The sequence below is a fragment of the Meriones unguiculatus genome, chromosome 6, assembly GCF_030254825.1.
Source record: "Meriones unguiculatus strain TT.TT164.6M chromosome 6, Bangor_MerUng_6.1, whole genome shotgun sequence".
In the NCBI taxonomy this organism is placed as follows: domain Eukaryota; kingdom Metazoa; phylum Chordata; class Mammalia; order Rodentia; family Muridae; genus Meriones; species Meriones unguiculatus.
The window spans coordinates 95774503-95796564 of NC_083354.1; the positions used below are offsets into that span (position 1 = coordinate 95774503).

The 22062-nt window shown below is 43.2% G+C and overlaps 1 protein-coding gene across 1 annotated transcript in view; it reads left to right on the forward strand.

The window, feature by feature from the left end:
- The first annotated feature begins 1284 nt into the window (after positions 1 to 1284).
- Positions 1285 to 22062, forward strand: part of Trim55 (tripartite motif containing 55) — a 38515-nt gene continuing 17737 nt past the window's right edge. Inside the window, exons 1-9 of the mRNA XM_021652735.2 lie at positions 1285 to 1854; positions 2364 to 2536; positions 5663 to 5828; positions 6952 to 7047; positions 15942 to 16175; positions 16442 to 16464; positions 16565 to 16689; positions 17862 to 18100; positions 19309 to 19593. Coding sequence (XP_021508410.1) covers positions 1687 to 1854; positions 2364 to 2536; positions 5663 to 5828; positions 6952 to 7047; positions 15942 to 16175; positions 16442 to 16464; positions 16565 to 16689; positions 17862 to 18100; positions 19309 to 19593 — 1509 coding nt within the window. The 5' untranslated portion in view covers positions 1285 to 1686. The remainder of the gene's footprint in view (positions 1855 to 2363; positions 2537 to 5662; positions 5829 to 6951; positions 7048 to 15941; positions 16176 to 16441; positions 16465 to 16564; positions 16690 to 17861; positions 18101 to 19308; positions 19594 to 22062) is intronic.

Consider the following 22062-nt stretch of genomic DNA (forward strand, 5'->3'; position numbering starts at 1 on the left):
GCACCTAGACACCTAAGCCCCCTACACATATGTAGCAGATATGTAGCTTGGCCATCCTGTGGGTTCCTCACAAAGGGAGTAGAGGCTCTTTGTTGCCTGCCTTTGGATCCCTTTTCCTTAGCTGGGCTGCCTTGTCAAATCTCAGTGGGAGAGAATGTGCTTAGTTCTGCTGAAACATGAGGTATGAAAGTGGGTTGGTACCCCTTGGAGCCTAGCTTTCTTTTCGAAGAAAGAGAGGAGCAGGGTTGGGGGAAAGGGGGTGGAAGAAGAAGGGGGTATGAGGGTGGTACTGGGAGGAGAGGAAGGAGGGGGCTGGGATCAGGCTGTAAAGTGATTAAATAAATTAATTTAAAAGTCTTTTTTACAAATTCCTGGCTAATGTCAGAGTCTGTGTTTATGATAGAAGAGCAGACCAAGAATACTGGACATTACTAGGGATACTACAATTTTAAAAATGGCCTTGGATAAAGGGCAAAATGCACAAACACCTTAGGAACAGATTGGGCAATATCTAGGACTCTATTTTCCCTCCAGCACGCAATCCACATGGCAGCTGCCATCCCATTAAGTATCGCTGTCGTAAAGTAAGCTTCATTGGTAACAGACTGTCACAAACTTTCTTTGTGTTTTAGGGTGTATGTGTGTGTGTGGGGGGGAGATACTGGAGGAAAGAGGGCATTCTAGGAAGGACATCCTCAACATCCTCAACACTTGGACTCCAGTTCAGATTCCCACAACTCATGTAAGTGCCTGCTGGGCGTGGCTTCCCACCTGTAGTTCCAGAGGAAACAGGGGGATCGCCTGAGCAAGATGGCTAGCTCCAGTAATCAGCCAACTTTGGCTTCAACGGGCCCTGCTCTGTGCCTAAGATGGAGAGTGACTCTCGGTGCCAGACACACGCATGTGCACGGCATGCTCACCCACACACGCAAACATCCATACATACACATAAACAGCCACAAAAAGAAAAAGTGTTTGCACGTCCGTTTATGGCCAAAGGGTACCACGTTCAGCTTTGCAATTGGAATGTTTTCCTGTGCTGCAAAGATGAAATACTTAACACCATACACTGCTTTTTTCACAGGATTGTCCTGTGGGACCAAATGGAGATCTGCAGGACAAGTTTCGCTTACTTGCACGGAAGCAGTTGCTACCGTGTTACTTTGGGTGGCTTGTTTCCTTCATGAAGTCTGAAGAAACAATGCTTCTTACACGGTTACACCGTGGGGTTGCATTCTGAAGGAGCCTGTCACTAAGTTCTTTCCAAATGCTCGCCCAGGGCATGGCTCAGAGGGTAGGCACGCACATTTGCATTTGTTGTTGACAACTGTGGGCTTCAGATCGCCCTCCCCTTGTAACCCCTGCTAAATGGGACTTGTAATCCCCTTTCCACCCACTCCCTTATTCCCCAGGGCAAGAATGTTGACTCCTGTTCTCTGTCACCTGTCAGAATCCATCCTCCTGTCACTGGCTTATATGGATAAGTCAGTCTAGGGCCATGTGACCTTGGTTGCTAAAAACAGCTCCATCACCCACTCTGAACCAGGGCCTGAAACAATGTCCTCCACAGCGAGAAACATAAAGGACACTTGATCGTACAGTCCTTGGAATTATTTCCAGGAAACACTCGACGGAGCCATTTGGGAGCACCCTTGCCCTGGCATCACGCTTAGGGACGGCCAGGAAATGAGCACTTCTCTGAATTACAAGTCTTTCTCCAAAGAGCAGCAGACCATGGATAACTTGGAGAAGCAACTGATCTGCCCCATCTGCCTGGAGATGTTCACGAAGCCTGTGGTCATTCTTCCCTGCCAGCACAACCTGTGTAGGAAATGCGCCAGCGACATCTTCCAGGTAGGTTTGTCCGGAACGTGGAGGCTCCTGGGAGTCCCTCCGCCCTGCCCCAAGCGTTTGCAGTCAAAGTCAGCTCCCTCAGAGAGCTTTCCGAGGCTGCTTTCAGAGTATTAGAATAATTTCCCTGAGCTTGGTTGCCAACCCCTCCTCACTCACAAATCCCATTGTGTTTTAATTCTAAGAACCACGTTTGTCTTTAGTAAAACAAAACTGATCACTGAGTCTGTTTAAAGATTGAAAATGGGTTCCTGCCCAGTGTATGAGCATGGGAGCTTCTAGCTGAAACTCTGGGTTATGAAAACACAAGACAGAAAAGTGCCCCTCACAGACCAGGGAGGGCTGCGGCCCAGGGAGGGCCCTGTGTTTCAGGACTGCTTGCAGTAAGCCCTGAGGAGTCCACATTGTGTGTAGTGTCAGAGAGGGAAAACAAGTCTCCAAAAAAGCTCCCCGTGGGGTTACTCTGTTCTTTTTCTTTCTTTTCTTTTTTTGTTTTTTCTTGGCAAGAGTAGGCCTCTAACCCATATTTACCGACAAGAGGAGGCACCACCGTGGCGTCAGGGGGCCGCTTCCGCTGTCCCTCTTGCAGACATGAGGTGGTGTTAGATAGACACGGGGTCTATGGGCTGCAGAGGAACCTGCTGGTGGAAAACATCATCGATATCTACAAGCAGGAATCCACCAGGTAAGAGCAGGTGAGAGCCAGGCCCACTGGCTGCTCTGTGTGTTTTTGTCTTAACCGGCTGATGCACTAAGGTGTTTGTTAAAGGCTTTTCTGAGTTAGTCCTCACCAATGAGACAGAGCTGTTCATGGAGGAGAGAAGGCACTGGTGTGTATGCTTGTGGGCCATCAAAGAGTCATGTTGAAGAAGGTAGAATGCCACCCACAGCCTTGTATCACATTCGTTTAAATTATGTTGATACATTGCTGGTTTCTTATAATTCCAGATCCTTTGATACAGAAAGACTCTAGCACAAACATGGACATAAATTAAGAAACATCTCCCAGTTTCTAGTCTAAATAATAGTAATATTTATACTTTAAAAAACAGTCTGACATCATCATTTGCCATGTTGGCTCTATGTAACTTTCAAGGCAAGGTGTAATGCTGGTCTGCAGAAACTTCATTTACAGAAAAGGGAGGGGAAATGCATTTCAGGCTGTTTCCCTGTTACGGCCCACTCTTATTACTCGCTTGCTGATTAATTGCTATGTCATAGGCATCCAGCCATTACAACATTTTTAAATCTTTTTATTTATCACACCACACAAGCTATCCAGTTCCCTTCTTAGAGAGGAAACTACAGAGTTTGTTCCTAAAAGGCATGGTGCGAAGACCGCTAGCTCAATTCTGCACAGGTTATTTGAGACTAAAACCTTGGTAGCCATGGGGAAATCGTGTAGAAGTGGACCCCTTATGATCCTTATTACAAGGAGCCTGTGCCCATGGAACATCTGCAGGGCTGTAAATGCCTTGCACGCTTTGCAGGAAAGTTGTTCAATTAATCTAGCATGAAATTATTGTGATTATCATAGCCATTAGTTTCTGCTCAAGATTCAGAGCTAAATTAGATAGCACCAGGCTATAGATGGAACTGAGGAAGAATTGCTGATGACATATTGCAGGCACCTGTTTTCCTTGCTTCCAAATCGCTTGAAAAGAAGTGTTACAGATCTGATTGCACTGTATTTTACTGTATTAAAATTCAACAGAGGGATCCAGATAAATACATCTACAAAACATTCCCGCACCCAAAGCTCAGCGAACATTGGAGAACAGGGCAGGGCAGGAGGTAGGGGTGGTGGTAAAGACTCTAAAAGCCAGCAGATTGTGGAGTTTGCTGTAAGACTGTGTCTAGTATTAACATCAGAAGTTACATCCCAAACTGCATCCCTTCAACATGACTTACTAAACACAAGACGAGCAAGGAAACCTACACACATGCCAAAGTGTGTGGGGAAAGACCACGAGCTTCAATCCAGAGAACTATAGGCAACTAACAAATGCTGAGAGTGGGGAAATAGTCCTTCTTAGGGAATAACACACCAGTCGGTTATCTAATACCATATAGTAAGTCCTGAAAACACAATTGGAGTAACATTACATAGACTGAGCAGGTCTTATTTAGAAATATGCATGTATATACATATATGTATGTAATACCAACTTTAAAAAAGACCATGAAGTTGAAAGAGAGCAAGAGGGCTGCTAGATGGGAGGGTGTGGAGGGAGGAAAGAGAAGGGAGAAATGCTGTAGTTATATTATAACCTCAAAAAAATTTCAACTGTACATTGTCTCCTTAAGAGACTACCCTGGCAACTAATAACCAGCCAATTATTGAAAGTCATTTATGTGACAATGGTTTCAGAATCATGCACAGTGCATTTCACAGAGCAGGGACTCCAAATGTAGCTCCCAAAGACAAGGGCACCAAGGACAGTCTTCTGTGTTCTATTTATTGCGATTTTTCTTTCTCACCTAGTGGGAACTTCAAACATGAACATGATAGCATTTACTGTGAAATCTAGAGGACAGGAAATGTTACTAACAAGTAACTTGCTGTGTTAGTAATACTACTTTAACATGAAGTCAGCCTGATGTCCTTTCAAGGGATGGGGAACAAACGGTACAAAAACAGTGAGTCAAATCTCTACCACTAAAGCAAAAGTAGAATGAAATAGGGATATATTTGTGATTATAAAATTCTTATATTGTTTATTAAGCTCAAGTTGCTTTTGGAGTTGCCTAAAGTAGCTTAGTCACATAAAACTAGCTGTTCCTGAAACTGTGAAGACAAACAGACCTGAACTCCAAGCCTCGAGATTTATTAGATGACCTTAGAATAACCCTGGATGTACAGAATAAACTAACCTCAGCTCTAGACTTTAGGAGTGTCAACAGAAAGGGAAAAATGTTGTCAGGATGAATTTTTGAAGTATTATTCAACCCTGACCTCTTACAGAACAGTTGGAGTCTTGACAAATCCTGGCTTTATTTAACATTCTGCATGGTGATGCATCTTCCACAGTTTGAGCTAGGCAAAAGAAGACACTAATTTGTTTAATATTAGTATTGTAAATAGTGATTAATTTGCACATATAATAAACAAAATGACTCCATGCTGTTTGTTAGACTCTGTTCAGAGCTTTCTCTGTGGCTCAGGTGTGATTCTATGGTTTTCTCAAAAGTCTCTGAGGTGAATTCTATTATTACTCTACCAGATGTGTGTGTGTGTGTGTGTGTGTGTGTGTGTGTGTGTTATGCATGTGTGAATGTTCATGTGTGGGCATGTATGTGTGCACATGTGTGTGGAGGCCAATGGTTCATCAGATATCTTTCACTGTATTCCTTTTTTGTAAGACATGGTCTGCCGCTGAAGCCCTATGTCCTGTTTTTATTTTTATTTTTCAAAGTTAGTTATTGACTATCAGCTTTCTGCTGCAGACTGAGCCCTTTCAGTGCTGGGTTCTACTCTCTGTTTGGAATTCCTTTTACTCCTCCTTGGGTTAAATCCCTTGGACCTGTGTCTTCCTCTGTTGGCATACAGTGTTGCTTTTGTGGAATCCATTTCCATAAGTAATATCTTAAGATGTCTACTAAGTCTTCCTCTTTATAGCTGCCCTCACAATATTCTATAGAGGCTAAAGATTCTGGCTTCAATTCTCCAGACTGCCTAGGACTCTTGAGTTTCTTGTAGGCTTCTGTCCGTATGCATTGGACCCGGGATCAGTGGGTTTGCAAAGCTTGTCACTCCTCTGCTCTGCCTTGGTCGATGTGGATGGATATTTATCTTCTCACCTCCTCCTAGGCCAGAAAAGAAGTCAGACCAGCCCATGTGTGAAGATCATGAAGAGGAGCGCATCAATATTTACTGCCTGAATTGTGAGGTGCCCACCTGCTCCTTGTGCAAGGTTTTTGGCGCTCATAAGGACTGCCAGGTGGCTCCCCTGACCCACGTGTTCCAGAGGCAGAAGGTAGGCACTTCAGTTCTCCTCCCCCGCCTCTTCTAAGCACTAGTGAGTCAGCTCCATGAGCCAAAGACTGGAGCCCAAGAAAAGGGAGGGTGCATGCGGGAGGCCCTACAGGAGTAGTCTCGCAGTTTGTCTCATATCCGATTTCCTTCAAGGCTGTGGGGTGTGCCAGTGAGGGAGAGAAGGCTAAGGTTCAGGAAAAGGTGGAGAAGAGCTGGGTCACTCTCTGTAACCTTTGGAGGTTGCTGAAGATACGGAGTGTTAAGTCAAGTGCCACCTGCTAAAGATATCTTGGAGTTAAACTACAGACAAGATTTAGATAGTCTTCACTTTCTTCCTCCTGTCCTAGAATGATTTTTATTGTTTATCAATAAAATGTTCTCTTGCCCTCCTCAAAACCTTTTCCCACCCACTCTTTCTGTGTGAGAGTCATAATCATGGCACACAGTTACAGAACAATTGGAAGTCTATATCTCCTGCTGGCCTTCAAGTCACCTAGGCCAGATGCTAAAAAGCACCCTTTGAATGTAGTACATGTCCCTCACCTCAGAGACTAGATTTGAGCCTCCTCATTCTAACGCAGTACAGTCTCTCCAGCAGCCGATCGGCCCTGCATCATGTAGCCGCGGCGGCCCAGAATGGATGCTTCTATGTGGATAAGGGGGCACATGTGTCAGTATATCTAAATTGCTCCCACTTACAATCACTGATTCCAATTTTACCTCAAAGATCAGAGGTCAAACCGACTTGGAAGCCAAACTCTTATAAAACCTGATAGAGCCGACAATCAAGATTTACATTTGTTGCTGTTATTTTTTTTCAACTCACTTTTAATTTCCTTTGCCCACTTATACCCCCTCCCCTATCCCCAAGGAACACTATGGTATATGCTTTTGACTGCTCTCAGAGTCAGGAAATCCATGGGATGAGCAGAGGGATGGGAAGTGGGACTTCCACTCCTTTCTTCTTTGGTCAGAGTAGCTTCAGGTTTACTAATAGGTTTCCATGTTAACTTCCATAGATACCATGGGAATTAACCACCCTCGAGGATCATGCTGTGACTAGCCCATGATCATCCATGTTTAAGAAACTTCTAATATCCCGAGGTCTGTTTTCTCTTCATTAGACAGAGCTCAGTGACGGCATTGCTGTACTGGTGGGAAGCAACGATCGAATCCAGGGAGTGATCAGCCAGCTGGAGGACACCTGTAAAACTATTGAGGTAGGTCAGCTGACTCATAGGGAATCAATGCCAATCCTGAAACTCCTAGGGGCTAGTGGTTGTCTCCCTGATACACTAGAAATCCTATACCAATGTTTCAATAGAATAGCCTGCTTCCTGATATATTTCTGAAACACTTCCCGGCACTTAAGAAAACTTACCTCTCAACTTGATGAGGCAGATTTTTACCACAGTTACTCAAGCAGTTAGTGTGTGTGTGTGTGTGTGTGTGTTCTTCCTCAGTCAATTTCTTTTGAAAGATTAGCAACAAGACAAATTAGTTGTCAGAAATGGAAATGAACACTTGCTACTATTTAACAAGGTTTCTTGGTGGAAACCTGAATAGTCTTCAGAAATGCTTATGGAAATTTCAGGAAGTCTGGTGAAGCTGTGAGCTACATGCCCATATTCTCCTGGTAGTCATCATGAGGACCCTGAGGAGGAGAAATTCTGGCCAGCATGCCGGGGTATTGACTACTCAGCATTTCATACACTCTTCTTGCTCTTCTTGTTGTGTGAAGGCCTCTCTTATTACCTGGTATTTCCTTCTGTTCTCATTTCCCAAAGATAATAGTTTTAACACATTGGATTGTCTCTGTGTGTGTGCATTTTCATAAAATATGTATTGTTTTGTATGTGTCTTAGTTACTTTTCTATTGCTATGAAGAGCCACCATGACCAAGGCAACCTATAGAAGGCAGTTAACTGAGGCTTGCTTACACTTTCAGGGGTTGCGTCTACGGTAATTATTGTGAGGAGCATGGCAACAGGCAGGCATGGCACCGCAGCAGTAGCTGAGGATCTGCAGCTTACCTTCAAGATGAAGGCAGAGAGAGAGAGAGAGAGAGAGAGAGACTCTGAGTCTGATGTGGGCTTTTGAAACTTCAAAACCTCCCCTCAGTGACACTCTTCCTTTAATAAGGCCGTAACTCCTAATCTTTCCCCAAATGATTCTACCAAATAGGGACCAAGCATTCAAATATATAAGCCTATGGGGATCATTCTCATTTAAACCATCATAGCATTCATGTCTTTTAATTTTACAAATGCCGTTTCATTGTAACTTCTTTGTGTCTTGAATTTAGCACTGGGTTTTTAAGATCCATCCATGTTACTCCATAGCATATCCAGTGCCTTGGTTTCCTCTTCTGTGAAAAGGGGACAATCGCACCTATCCTGTAGAGCTTATAGGCATGAAGATGCTCAGCACAGTACCTGGCATGGAGTGTGCGGTCTTATCTTCTATTACCAAGGTGAAGTCTATCACAAGTCCAAGACCATTTCCTAGAGGATGACTTCAAGATTTCAATTAGTTATAGTTATTCCATCTTAGAGTCACACATCACCCAAACCAGTTTTCTTTCTTTGCCACACTCATATTACTGAAAAGATCTTTGATACGTGGAGATTCACTTACAGAAGGAATATTTTCTCTTGGTGAAGTGCCTAGAAGATTCAGAAATGGACACTCTAAGCTGTTACCTCTTTACTTATTTACAGTGCAGCCAGTCACTAGCCATGAATCAGCAGCTCAATATGGGCTAAGTTGAGTTGAGTCAGATGTGTATAAACAGCCTGTTGCTTGTGGGGAGCGAGGCAATCTCTAGCCACCTCTTGGGACTCTGGAGAAGCTGGCTTCCTGTCTGGGATAAAGACATCAAAAGATGCATGGTGAGTCCCATGGCCACTAAGGTCTTGGGCAAGGGAGCAACTTGATTCTGGCTGCGTTTAGGAAGGACAACAGGCATCTTTCGCAGAGGCTAGCCAGGGTCTCAGCAGGAAGCAGCTGTCTCTAATTACACTTGCGAACCAGCCAAGAAAGTACAGAGCTAATTCAGCAGAAGGGGTTTAGTTAGGGACAGTATGGAGAGCAGCCAAGGTCAGCATCATCATCCCTTCTTTGCTGGCGATGACTCCATCCAACACGGCAGACTTTTGTACATATTTCCACAGATTCCTAGGGAAGGTCTCTTGTCACAATTTTCAAGTCATTAAGATATTAGTGATCTTTAAAGTGCACATTTTCTCACCAGGCTTGCTGATGCACACCTATAATCCTAGCTACTTAGGAAGTAGCTGGGGATTAGACGTTCTAGAGTAGCCTGTATAAAAATAAAATAAAATAAAAATAAAAACAGGCTGAGTGTAAAGAGATCTTACTGTACACAAAGACACTAGTTCAATCCCACGTACTTTGAAGAAAAATAAAATCAGGTTGACATGTTTATTTCAGTTGTTGGACTTCTTAAGGAAACGATTACAAAAAAGGCATCACAGGTATCGGACTATGCATATTACATAGGATATGCAGACTCATTCATGTCCATTTTGGATCTATACATACATATCTAAAAAGTACTTTCATGGGAGGAAAGGTGAGGAGAAAAGTAGCAGGATGGGGTTGGGGGCTTTGTTTGTTTTTCATTTGTTTCTGACAGGTTATTACTCTGTAGCCCAGGCCAGCCTTGAACTCACAGTAATGCCCTTTCTCAGGCTTATGAATTCTGGACAGGATATATAAGCCATCATGCATGGCAGTTTTCAATGCTTTACTTACATACTCTTGTATTTCTCCTGTTTGTAAAGTGAGTCTAATATTTTTAACAACACTAGGCATGAAGGAACACATGCGTGGACAAGCGTGGCTCTCTCATTAGTTTGGGTGTTTCATGTGGAGATGTAGGGGCTGCCAACGATGATTCCTATGCTCTGATTTAAAGGGCCTGAGAGCAGGCGAGCAAACACCCTCGGTGCCTATAACCCCCAAAGGGTGGTGGGAGATGAGCAACTTAAATTCTTTGTCCTTTAATTTCCCCAGCTTGACATTGGGGTGATAATACATTGTTATGGTGATAAAATTGGGAAAAAGGCACATTCAAGGAGCTTAGTGTTATATCACATCATCTTGAATCATCATGGAACACGTACACTTGTCTGGATAATACAAATGAAACATCACTTCACCTACTGAAGCCTGTTGTAAATGGTGTAAGCGGATTACCAGGGTCCTGCTTACGCAAAATGTCAAAGTTGGGCAGCTCCCTCCAGGAAGAAAACTGCAAATGAATGGGGAAATCGGCATTCAGTCTATTCTTAGGGGAACCCCAAATATTGGTAACAAAAAGAGAATATTTCCTGGGTGCATGCTGTCTGCAGAGTGCAGCGAGCAAAACATCTGCTCATCTGGCCATATGGCTTTCCTGAGCCTGTGTTCATCTGCCCTCAGGCTTCACAACATTTATCCAGGAAGATTTTAGATGGCCTGGACTGGCCCAGAGAAGTCACGATGCTAAGGATATCAACAGCAAGCATTATATAAATGCCACATGTTACTTAGCCATTCTCCTCATAAGAAGGAATGACACAATTCAATAGAGTGAGAATCAGTTGGGAGACTCCAGACCTTGTCCAGTACAGAGTTGTTTGATGAGCAAGGGCACAGGCTGAGAAGGCAGAGACTGAGAGGCCAGAGGCTGAGGCCCAGCCTGTGCCTAAAGGCCTAATTTGTTCCTTTACTAGAAACATTCTAGTCTGTGCTCATGAGGCCTCAGCAAGTGTCTATGCTGGACCCTTGTGAATGAATGCTTGGGCAAACTCTTCATCTCACTTAAGATGGTTCTTTGCTCAGTATTATTAACTTGACGTCTGTTTCTCATGTGTATTTTGGGGAGAAAGGAATGGGACTTTTGAAGTACTATCTCTCCCATGCAGCTGCATTTCTGCACAAGTGTGTCCAGATGAATGCTGGAGGAATGTGGTGGAGACATGAATGGGGGGTGGAGCCACAGTTGCTCAGTGACAAGTGGCAAGGCTCAGGCTTTATCTCCAGGTTATTTTAGACACAGAGCTGTGCTCCTTACATGGTGAAAGCAGCGGCCAAAACCACTTTAGAATTTTTCTGTCATGCCTGTGGCCCATGCCTAAACTGGGCCTGATGTTTAGGTCTTACTTCTGTAGACGACGGTCTAAAACTGGCTGGGAATGGAGAAAGAAATGTAGCCTGAAGAACATCAGACTATCTCCAGACTTCTAAGTCACAGTCTTGAAGCTGTAGAGTCAGAGAGATACCATCAGTTATCCAATCTGGCCTGATATTGCTATACACATCTTCTTTTTAACATTTTTATTTTATTAATTACAATTTATTCACTTTGTATCCCAGCTGTAGCGCCCTCCCTCATGCCCTCCCAATCCCGCCCTCCCTTCTTCTTCTCCTCCCATGCCACTCCTCCAGTCCACTTACAGGGGAGGTCCTCCTCCCCTTCCATCTGACCCTAACCTATCAGGTCTCATCAGGACTGGCTGCATTGTATTCCTCTGTGGCCTGATAAGGCTATTCCCCCTTTTCGATGTGTGTGTGTGTGTGTGTGTGTGTGTGTGTGTGTGTGTGTTGGGGGGGAGATCAAAAAGTCAGTCACTAAGTTCATGTCAGAGACAACCCCTGTTCCCCTTACTAGGACACCCACTTGGTCACTGAGTTGCCATTGGCTACAATCTCAGAAAAGATCCCTGTGCCCAGTTTTGTGTTTTTTTTGTTTGTTTGTTTGTTTTTTTTGTTTTTTTTTTTTGTTTTGTTGCTGTCCTTGTGGAACTCCTGTCCCCTCCAGGTCTTTCATCTCCTTCTTCCTTCATAAGATTCCTTGTGCTCTGCCCAAAGTTTGGCTATGAGTTTCAGCATCTGCTTTGATACCCTGCTGGGTAGAGTCTTTCAGAGGCCCTCTGTGGTGGCTCCTATCCTGATCTCTATTTTCTCCTACTTCCAATGTCTATCCCGTTTGTCCTTCTGAATGAGGATTGATCATCTTCCCCAGGGTCCTCCTTCTTGCTTAGCTTCTTTAGGTGTATGGATTTTAGTATGATTATTCTATATCGTATGTCTAGTATCCACTTATAAATGAGTATATACCATGTGTGTCTTTCAGTTTCTGGAATACTCACTCAGGATGATCTTTTCTAGTCCCCCCCCCCTTTTTTTTGCCTGTAAATGTCATGATTTCCTTGTCTACACATCATCTTTTAAAAAATTGTTCTGAGAATAAGTGGTTTCCATAACTTTGCATAGTTTGTCTAAGCACATGCATACAGGTGCAAGGTACACACACACACACACACACACACACATACACACAAACACACAGCATAGAAACCAGAGACATAAAAGATGAAGCTATGTGAAAAAAAACAAACTTAAAAGTTCATGAACTATCTATCTTAATTCAATTATTATCTAGAGAAGCAGGGAAATAAAGATGAAAATTGGTCTTAATCTATTTATTGATATAAAGTACTATGAAAAAAAAAGCAAGGGAGCATCTTTGAAGAGAATAAGATTTTTGTGGAGAACAGAGAAAAAGGGTTGCAATCACATTTACCAGGCAAAAAGCATCTTTAAAGTTCTCTAAATGCAGGCACATAGCTAGAAAGAAACCCGTGTTTTCTCCCATGAAGTCTACATTTTCCCCATTCTATTTTTCAGATTACTGCACAGTTACCATTGAAAGCAGTGCAGATTTCACATTTACAAAGACACAGGAAGGATTTCATTTAGAATAGTTGACTATTTTATTGAGCAGCACATGCCTGTTCTTTAACTATACCAAGAAAATTGATAGCCAGGGTGTTTATTATTTGTTGACAGAATTTTTGTACCCCTGCCCCTGCAAAAGAAAGTAAGGCACCCAGGCAGCCTCAGAGGAAACAGAACAATTCAGTGAGATTTCTTCTTCCAAAGCATCTCCATATTGGGTTACCTGAAATTCCTAACTTATCAAAACTTCTAGGTTCCAACCTTATGATTCCAGGGGTAAAGGTCGAGTTTTCACACATTTTAGGGCCAGATTTGTCTTTTATCACAGTCTGGAGATAATTATATTACAGGCCAAACAAGCAAGCGAAGATCATGAATCTTTTCTGTTAGAAATTAGAAAATATAATTATTTTGTTTTGCAGTTATCAGTTATGATGGATTTACCATTTCCCAAACACTGGAAAATCATGGCAGACTTTTAGATTGCATGATACCTGGTATATAGTGAGCAGTTAATTGTATTGACACAATGAACTAAGAAATGTAAATCTGGAACATTTTGAGAGTTCTTGCCTTTAAAAGCCCACTTTCAGCATAGCAGATCTGATAAATGCCTATTTTCAGTTCACAAACATTTAATGCAAGATTTAAAATTTTTATTATTTGGGCTGAGCATGGTGGCACATGCCTTTAATCCCTGTACTGCACAGGCAGGTTGACCTCTGTGACTTTGAGGTAAGCCTGGTCTAAAGAGTGAGTTCCAGGTCAACCAGGACTACGTAAAAATATCTTGTCTCAAAAACAAGCAAGCAAACAAACAAACATTTTAAAATTCTTTGACAATTTAGTTTATATGATGTACTCTGATCGTATCTTGCTCCCAATACCACTCTCTCTGGATGTTTTCTTCTTTCCAATACCTTCCCCTACTTTCTGTTCTTATATGACCATATTTATGAACATAAGTGTTCATGACTGCTTTCGTGAACACAGGCTATTTACTGGAGCATGGACATCTTAGCAGTGATAATAATTCCGAACAAAAGAAAATGATGCTCTCCCTCAGCAGCCGTTAACTACCAATAGCTCCTAAGGTAGGAGTGAAGACTCCTCTCCACACAGGAATGTTAGCAGCTCAGTCTTAGGCAGGTCTTGAGAGGCAACTATGGCTTTTATGAGTTCAGGGATTCAATAACCATGTCATGTTCAGCAGACAGCATCTTGTAGCATTCCTCCCAGTCTCTGGCTCTTACATTCTGTCCCTTCTTCTATGGAAGGGAGTGACACAGATGCACCTTTTAGGGCCAGGCAATCAACCATCACTTATTCTCAACGCTTTGACCAGTTATGAGTATTGTCATTAACCATGTCCAGTTCAATATAATCTACAGGTATGAACATACATATTAGATGGCAGTTTGACAACATGCCCATTTTATAAACAATAATAGAATAGTAGGTTTCCTCCTAGGTCCTATGACCTCCCCAGACATGACACTTTGACCAGGTCAGCACCAGCCACAGATCCCTAAAATCCGATAAGAAAGTGGCTAGTTACTCCCATGTCAGTTATGTCACTATTGCCCCGGGGGGCACATTTTGCCTGCCAGGTCAACATGGTATCATGCGGGATCTGCCAGTGGGTAAGACTGTTGACGGCTTTTCTTTCCCAGCAGCCTGAACAAATAGCACCTATGAAAACTACCCTCCCTGCTGACTTCCAGATTGATTATGCCCTGCAATCAAAGTATATGGAGTCTTTGCCAATAGAGCCTCACAATTTACTTTTGGTGACCAATCAAAAGCAAAGGCATCAGCCTATATTGTTTTAGGAGCCTCGAGGCCTCCCAGACAACACAGAGGAGAGTGTTCCACACACACGACATGAGGATTTACCAGCTAATGATCCTACTTCTGAGAGCAGAATTATCCACCCATTAGGACACCTATTTTCAGACTCAGTTCTGATTATATTTTAAAGTTAACTGAGAAAGCAGTGGGTTTTACCATACACTCACTCCCCCCCCCATAAAAATGCTGAACATATATGCCTGTTGTACTAACACTTAAGAGACTGGAGAAGTGGGATCACTGGAGGTTTGTGGCTAGTCTGGGCTACACAGTGAGTTTCAGGATAGCCTAAAGCTTTAATGTGAGACCCTGAACTAACACAAAGAAGTAACCAAAACCCAATCTCAAGCAAGCAAACAGAAATCAATCCACATACCAAGAAACGATGGGAGGTAGGGTGGGCTGTAGAAGTTGGTTGAGGGTTGTTGGCTAAGGGTACTGTTTTCTCTTAAAGAAGACCTGGGTTCAAGTCCCAGCACTTACATGGGGGCTCACAAGCATGCTGTAGCTCCAGGTTCAGAGGATCCAATGTACTCTTTCATCTTCTCTAGGCACAGACAAAGCACTTATACACATAAAATAAATCTAAAAAGGGAGAAGCTATGGAATCAATGCTTTTTTTCTGCATTTGTGAAACATTCTTCTACTTGGTGGACGTGTAGGTAGACCCATAGCCTATTCCCAAGAATGACTATACATTAGATATTTAATAGACTCAAAACGTGAGAAGAAAGCAAGGCCTGTCAACAAAGAGAATGAGGCTTACTAAGCTGAAAGGGCAAGAGATAAGGGTCACAGTGAGGTCAGAGGTGTCACACATAAATTGATTGGGTTCCTATGGCAGGAGAGCGAGGTGGGATAACTATGTCTCACAACCTGCTCTCAGCCCTGAAGGCCCTGGACTCTGAGTCAGATTTTAAGACAAACACACACACACACACACATACACACACACACACACACACACACACACACACACACACACACACACACTAAGCCTTCTGGAGCTGAAAAAAATGTAACCCCTGGAGAATTAATTAGTTATAATTTAACACGGACTCATGAGGCATCATCCACCCAATGCAAAAGCGAGAGTCAGGCTTGCAGCATGGGGACACTTTCTTTTAGCATTTTCCTCTTCTGCAGATGTAGATATGTGCCATAAGTGGTGACTGTTATGGGACATCAGAGGGTTAAGCAATGACATTCAGCCCTAGAGACCCAGGGAACCTTGATGGAAGAAGTGGTACTCCAACAGTTCCTTCATGGTAGTGTAATGTCGTTGCTGCGGTGTAGGGAAGGATGTTGTAGACTCAGGGAAGAGCAGGAGCCAGGAAGGGAAGTGGCTGGTTTATGCTGGACTACAAGGTAGGTATATGGTAGAGGAAAGCAGAATTTTATAAAGAAAAGCTAGAACTTCCATAGGTAAATGCTCTTGTCTCCTAAACTGCCCAGGTAATTTCTCCACTGGACTTTCTCACAACTCATTTCTGACATTGGTTAACTCAACTAACAGGAGTGCTGCAGAAAGCAGAAACAGGATCTGTGCGAGAAGTTCGATTACCTCTATGGCATCCTGGAGGAGAGGAAGACTGAAATGACCCAAGCCATCACCCGAACACAAGAGGAGAAACTGGAGCACGTCCGAGCTCTTATCAGAAAGTATTCTGACCACCTGGAGAACGTGTCAAAATTGGTGGAGTCAGGGATCCAGTTCATGGATGAGCCGGAAATGGCAGTGTTTCTGCAGGTAATACTTTTTGGAAGCAGGGACTCAAACCCCAAAAATGGATGCTGAGCGCTAACTGCGACCACATTTTCACTATTTTATTCACATTTCATTAAAAAAAAAAAACTATTTTACTAACTAAAAGCTGCATCCATTTGGTAAGTAGAGAGGGTGCCATATAGAAACTTAGCTAGGAGATTCTGAGTCACAAATGGAGTAATTAAAATCTCACCAACTTCATGAAAAAAAAAAAAAGTCAAGTAAGCTTATCTCTGTTGCTTTCACAGAATGCCAAGACCCTGTTACAAAAGTGAGTACTTTCTATTTGATGGAACAGCACATTTTTTCGTTTTACCCAAGGTCCTCAGACTTTAAATAGTGGCAGAAAATAACAAGTGTCTTTGCTGCAGGATCTCGGAAGCATCGAAGGCATTTCAGATGGAGAAAATAGAACAAGGTTATGAGCTCATGACCAATTTCACAGTCAACCTCAACAGAGAAGAAAAAATTATCCGTGAAATTGATTTTTACAGAGGTATGTTATTTCTTTGACTACCTGTTGCAATTGCACACGTGGGAAAGCTGGTGGGTGAGAGAAATGGGGAACATTCAAAACCTTCCAGAATGGACGTCCATAACTTCACAGGCTCCCACACCAATGCGACTCTCAGTCTCACTACAGGACCACCTAGCGTTTGATGGTTTATCTTTATAGTGTTTTAATGCCGTTATCAAAAGGTTGACTCCAGATAATGAAATCCTTAATAGTTCACATCAGTGATGACAGCACAACTTCAACTCTTTCCTGGAGCATGAGTCATCATGTTTCAAAGAAAGAGAGAAAAAAACTAAAGATGAGTTGAAAAGAAAACATAGAAGACTTCTGGGTTAGGTATGACAGCATATCAACTTGAGGATGAGATGCTGGGAAGCCACAGAGTCCTCCATAGTGTGGAATTAGGATAGGGTCCACAAGCTATAACTGTCTTTCACTTTTGGCTCAGAATTCCCTCTTTTAGAAATATCCTGATGAAATGCTTGAGAGGAAGTCAATAATTCTAGACCTGATCCCAACTCTGACTGCCTTGACCCATAGTAGATATATAAAAGAGAAGTGCAAACAGTACCAGGCTGGACAATTAGCTATGTCATTAAATTATACCAGCTCCATGGACACAGTAGAGGTACATCATCATCGTAGTTATTATGATTTGTACTTGATATGATGTGGCCTGTCATTAATGTTACCTGAGTGAATCTTAAAGTAAGTAGATTTAAAAAGGTCACAGTAGTTAGTATACCAAAAAGCTGTTGTACTCATTGAATTAAAAAAAAAAAAAGCCATTGCTTTCTGATGGGAAAAGGGTTGCATTTTCATTAACAAGACAGAAATAAGCAAGTGACAACATCACCTCTCATCTTTCTAGGAGCTTGCAGATATGGTGCCTAGTGTATAAATGCAAGCAGGCTCTGTGAGCGAGGTTGTATGAGGGAGTGGGGGAGGGTACAATTTTGTACTGGGGATGAAAGCAAGGTGCCATGGTGAATGTGAGAAGCACAAGGTTTCAGCCTGGTACACTTGGACCATTTTCAACTATCAGTTGGAATGACTTTGCTAGCCCCAGACTGTGGGTGCTAGTTATTATTAACTGTTTCCATGGGGACCATAGTAGTTATAAAATGTTTAAAAATATCTTATCTCACTAGAAGAGGAAGATGATGAGGACACAGGAGAAACAGAAGAAGGAGAAGGAGGTGATTCAGTAGAAGTAGAAGATGTAGAAAATGTTCAAATAGAGTCATCAGGGGAAGAGGAGAGTATGGGAAAGTCACCAGAGAACTCTCAGCTGACCTCAGAGCTCCAGGCTTCCCCAGGACCACTACTTGCTGTCTCTCCAGAAACGCTTTCATCCATGCCACCTGCTGCAGATGTCCTGGTGACACAGGTAACCATTCACTAGTTTCTTCTTGTCAAACTTCCTCATTGCCAAACACTCTAAACAACTTGTTCTAAGAAAAATAACTGTGTGCCACGTACTTGTAGGTGGCAAACAAGAGGAGGTCAGGAAAGTCACAACGCCAGGGAGAAAGCCCTCTGGGTGACTCAGAAGGGCCATCACCATTAGAATTGTTGGCAAGACTTAATTTCATGCCACTTTTCTACCAACAACACTCTCGGATCTGAGGCAATCTCTGTCAAGAAAGAAAGGGAGGAAGAAAGAGAGAAGGAGAGAATGTACATGTGTATGAACTACTTTTTGTTGCTTAATCAATTGAAATATGGAGTACAGTATAGAAATTATCCGAGGTGAGAAATGAAGGTGACTACTTCAGAACCTTGAATCCTGTGAATGTGATTGATGAGGTATCTAGAGAAACCATAGGAGTTCCGGTAGGTCACCCTAAAATGCAACTTGGCTTTTTCTTTGGTGGGCGAGCAGATGAAGCTTCGTTGTCCATTTGTTTGTCATTTGAAGAGAGCGTGGTTCCAGGCACTTGAAGCAGAACCTGGTCAGCTTATCTGAAACGTTTAGAAAGCCGCTATCCAGCCTGGGGCTTGGTGTTGACTTCCAGAGCATTCAGTGCGCAGAGTCCCAAACGTTGCATGAGATGGGAACAGCAGGCTTGTCAAAGAGGGGTTCCGGTTTTGTTTCTGTGGGTTGAGATTATAGAAAGAGACAAAATTCTGCAGAGCACTCAGACATGGAATTGTTTTTGATATTCTGTCTCCCTAGGAATCCAAGATCTAACACCTTTTATATCCCAGAACATTGAACTTCTGAGCATCCTAGTTATACTGCATTGAAAGAAGGGCAGACATTAATGAGGGTTGGGTTTTATCAATTAGGTCAGGGTTGTTTTTAAAAATCAGTTTTTCGGACCACAGCATGATGCCAGAGTTCGTTCTAGTCAATAATTTGCTGTACGGGGTATTTTATAAACTACTATTCACTCAAGGCTGCTGTGTTCCCCTATCTGGGATACCACCTAGTGGAAGGCAAGATGCCAGTCAGAGGCACAGCATGGTGGTGAGCATTTTGCTATAGCACCCCCCAAAGAGCTCAGGGTGTTCAAACCCAAAGGGAAATAACACCAACTGCTTTTTCCTCTTCTTCTTCTTTTTTTATTTGTGGATTCATCTGTTCTGACTAAGGGGGAGGTGGTGCCCACTGGCTCTCAGCAGACCACACAGTCTGAAACTCCAGGCCCTTCAGCAGCGGAAACTGCGGACCCCTTGTTTTACCCTAGTTGGTATAAAGGTCAAAGCCGGAAAACCATCTCCAATCCACCTTGCACTCCTGGGAGTGAAGGTCTGGGGCAAATAGGGCCTCCGGGTGCTGAGGATACCAGTGTGCAGATGGCAGCAGTGGCAGAAGCCTCAGCCAATGAGCAGGCAGTGAGTGGTAAGGAATCTAGCGCACCTGCAGCTGCCTCTCAGGTTAGTGTTGATGCTCTCGTGTCTGAATGCTTGCCCACACCTGCTACAATCCTGCTGGGATAGGCACAGCCAGCGAGCAGAGGAAAACCACCATCTCATCTGCCACCGCTGGCTTGCTCTTGAGCATTTTATCCAAGAATAAACAAAGAACTGATCAATGTGACTTTCCTTTGCCCATGGTGACCTCATCCCAGGCTTTCCAGGGCATGGAGTGCAAGCCAGCCTAGCCCTAGGCATGCTGTGCAAAGCTGTTTTCTCTGCAGTGACTGGCTGGCTGGTGTCTTGGTTCTTTGCCAAGTTCACTTGCCCTTACTCAGCCTTTAGAATCTTTCCCCGGGCTTCCGAAGACTAATCGCCTGCTTCAGAGGCATTTCTAGAAATCACCAATTGGTTTAAATTTGCTCTGGGAAATAATCTGGGATTCGTGTCTTCCAGAAATGTGCTTGCAATGTTTAGGTAGTCTTTGCGCAATTAAACCTGTGCTTCCTAAGCTTGTGTTCCTGGGGTAAGGAAAACACAAGGTTTTCTGCACTTTTATAGGGACTCTTGATAAGTTAAACATATTTGATAATGTAGCTCGATAAACTTGATTTTACAGTGAAAATTTGAAGTCCAAGGGTTCCTTCTAATGCTTAGTTAGGTGTCTGCCTGTCTCCAACAGCTGATAGAATCCATTTATAATTTGTCTCCAAGGAAGAATGGGATTCCTAAAGTAGGTGTCAGGAGTGAGTGTTGCCAGACGAGAAGCTATCGCTTCTGTGGTCTGCACTCCTAGGTCATCAGGTGACAGTGAACAGCAATGGCATGATTTTATTGTATCTGCTCAAGTGGACCCCGTCTCTCCTGGACAGTTAAGAGTGCCATGCTTTTGTACCTGATTGTTATTGACAGATACAAAATGACAGAGGCAAATGCCTGTAAAGTACCTTTCCAGGGCTAGTTTTAGGTTAAAAACTAAAACCCAAACCAAAGGTATGGACCATTAATTCCTAGAGACTTTAGGGAGATTTCTGCATTTGAAGAGGAAGAGTTAACAGCAGCAGTCTCCCCATGAGGAACATGTAGCAGGTCTCCCATCCACGGCACAGTTGGTCTGAATAATATTGAAGAAATTATTTGTGATGATGTCAGTGAAGATTTCTTTTTGTTTTCTCACAGGAGTTAGCAATCTGCCTAGCACTTCTGGCTTTTCTTATCCTCCACTACATCTGGAGTCAGATTCAGTACTTGATTTTTGCTTTAATGGGTAGGAAATATTTTTTTTTCCATTTACTAACATCTCATGTATTTTCTTCCATAGTATTCCTCTTCTGTAGACCCAGGGATGCATTTCCCACAAGCCTTGAGGTTCGGCCATAAAACCATGCTTACTCAAGGCCACGAGCTCCCTTCTTTTCAGTACAGGTGCCCATGTGCCATTCTCCATTCCTGCATGGGGAGCCTCGACCCGGAACAGTGACTCCATGGGCAATTATTCAGTAATCCAGTAGGAGTGAACTCTCCAGGTGGTGATCAGGGGGTCCAGCTCAGCAGAGGGAGAAGCAGCAAAGAACCCACACAGCATGCAGGGCTGCTGTAGGTTTAGGAGCAGTGCTCCCTCTGTCTACTTAAAAATGCTCAGGAGGTTCCCTGTCAAGAATGCTGTCCAGGGCAGCCGCTGCACTAGCCTAGATTTCTCAGTTCTCTTTGAACCTCTCTTCTCTTCAGGGTCTTTCTCTGAAGAGGAGGTCTCTGAGACAAAGATGCTGCAAGTGTAGCAGTCATTAGATCTCTCGAATAAAGAGCCAGTCATTAATGTCCACACAGCAACCGTAGAATATACATCAAAGAAAAGCCACTGTTTTGTTCAACAGTCCCTGCCTTTTGTGTCAAGGTATATTTCTCATAGTCAAGCTATGAGGTTTGCTTTGGGACTGACTTCTTACCTTTTGATTTTAATCCTTTGAAAGTTACTCACTTAATCAGCAATATTTGAAGAGTTCTAGTGCACACACCTTTGAGTGAAGGGCTTGACAGGCCTAAGCCCTTACTCCCTGAGCCCTTAGCCAGAAGCAGCCCAGGATCCCTGGAGTTAAAAGGCACAAGCTATTTCTGGTTCCCTGCCATGATAGGCCTCTTTTCTGTCTCATTAAGCCATCTGCTCTGCTGTGGCTGTAGGATCCCTGTGTGTGCCAGCTGTGTCTGTAACTGTGTGAGTAAAACCCCCACCCACCTTGTATCTAACAGTCAACTGTGAACTTGCACACACTCAAATATCCTGAGCATGCATTTAGTCTATTGATCACCACATTATCTGTGGTAAAATGGAACCATAGGCAATGGGCTCAGGGACAGAAATAGGGGAGGAAAAGAACATGGTTATTGGAAGCAGGAACTGTGGATCTGAATAATTGTCTGAAGAGTTCTGCCTATATTCCAAGAATGTGGGTTTGGAACTTTGTCACCCCATATCCTTACAATACCCTCTGA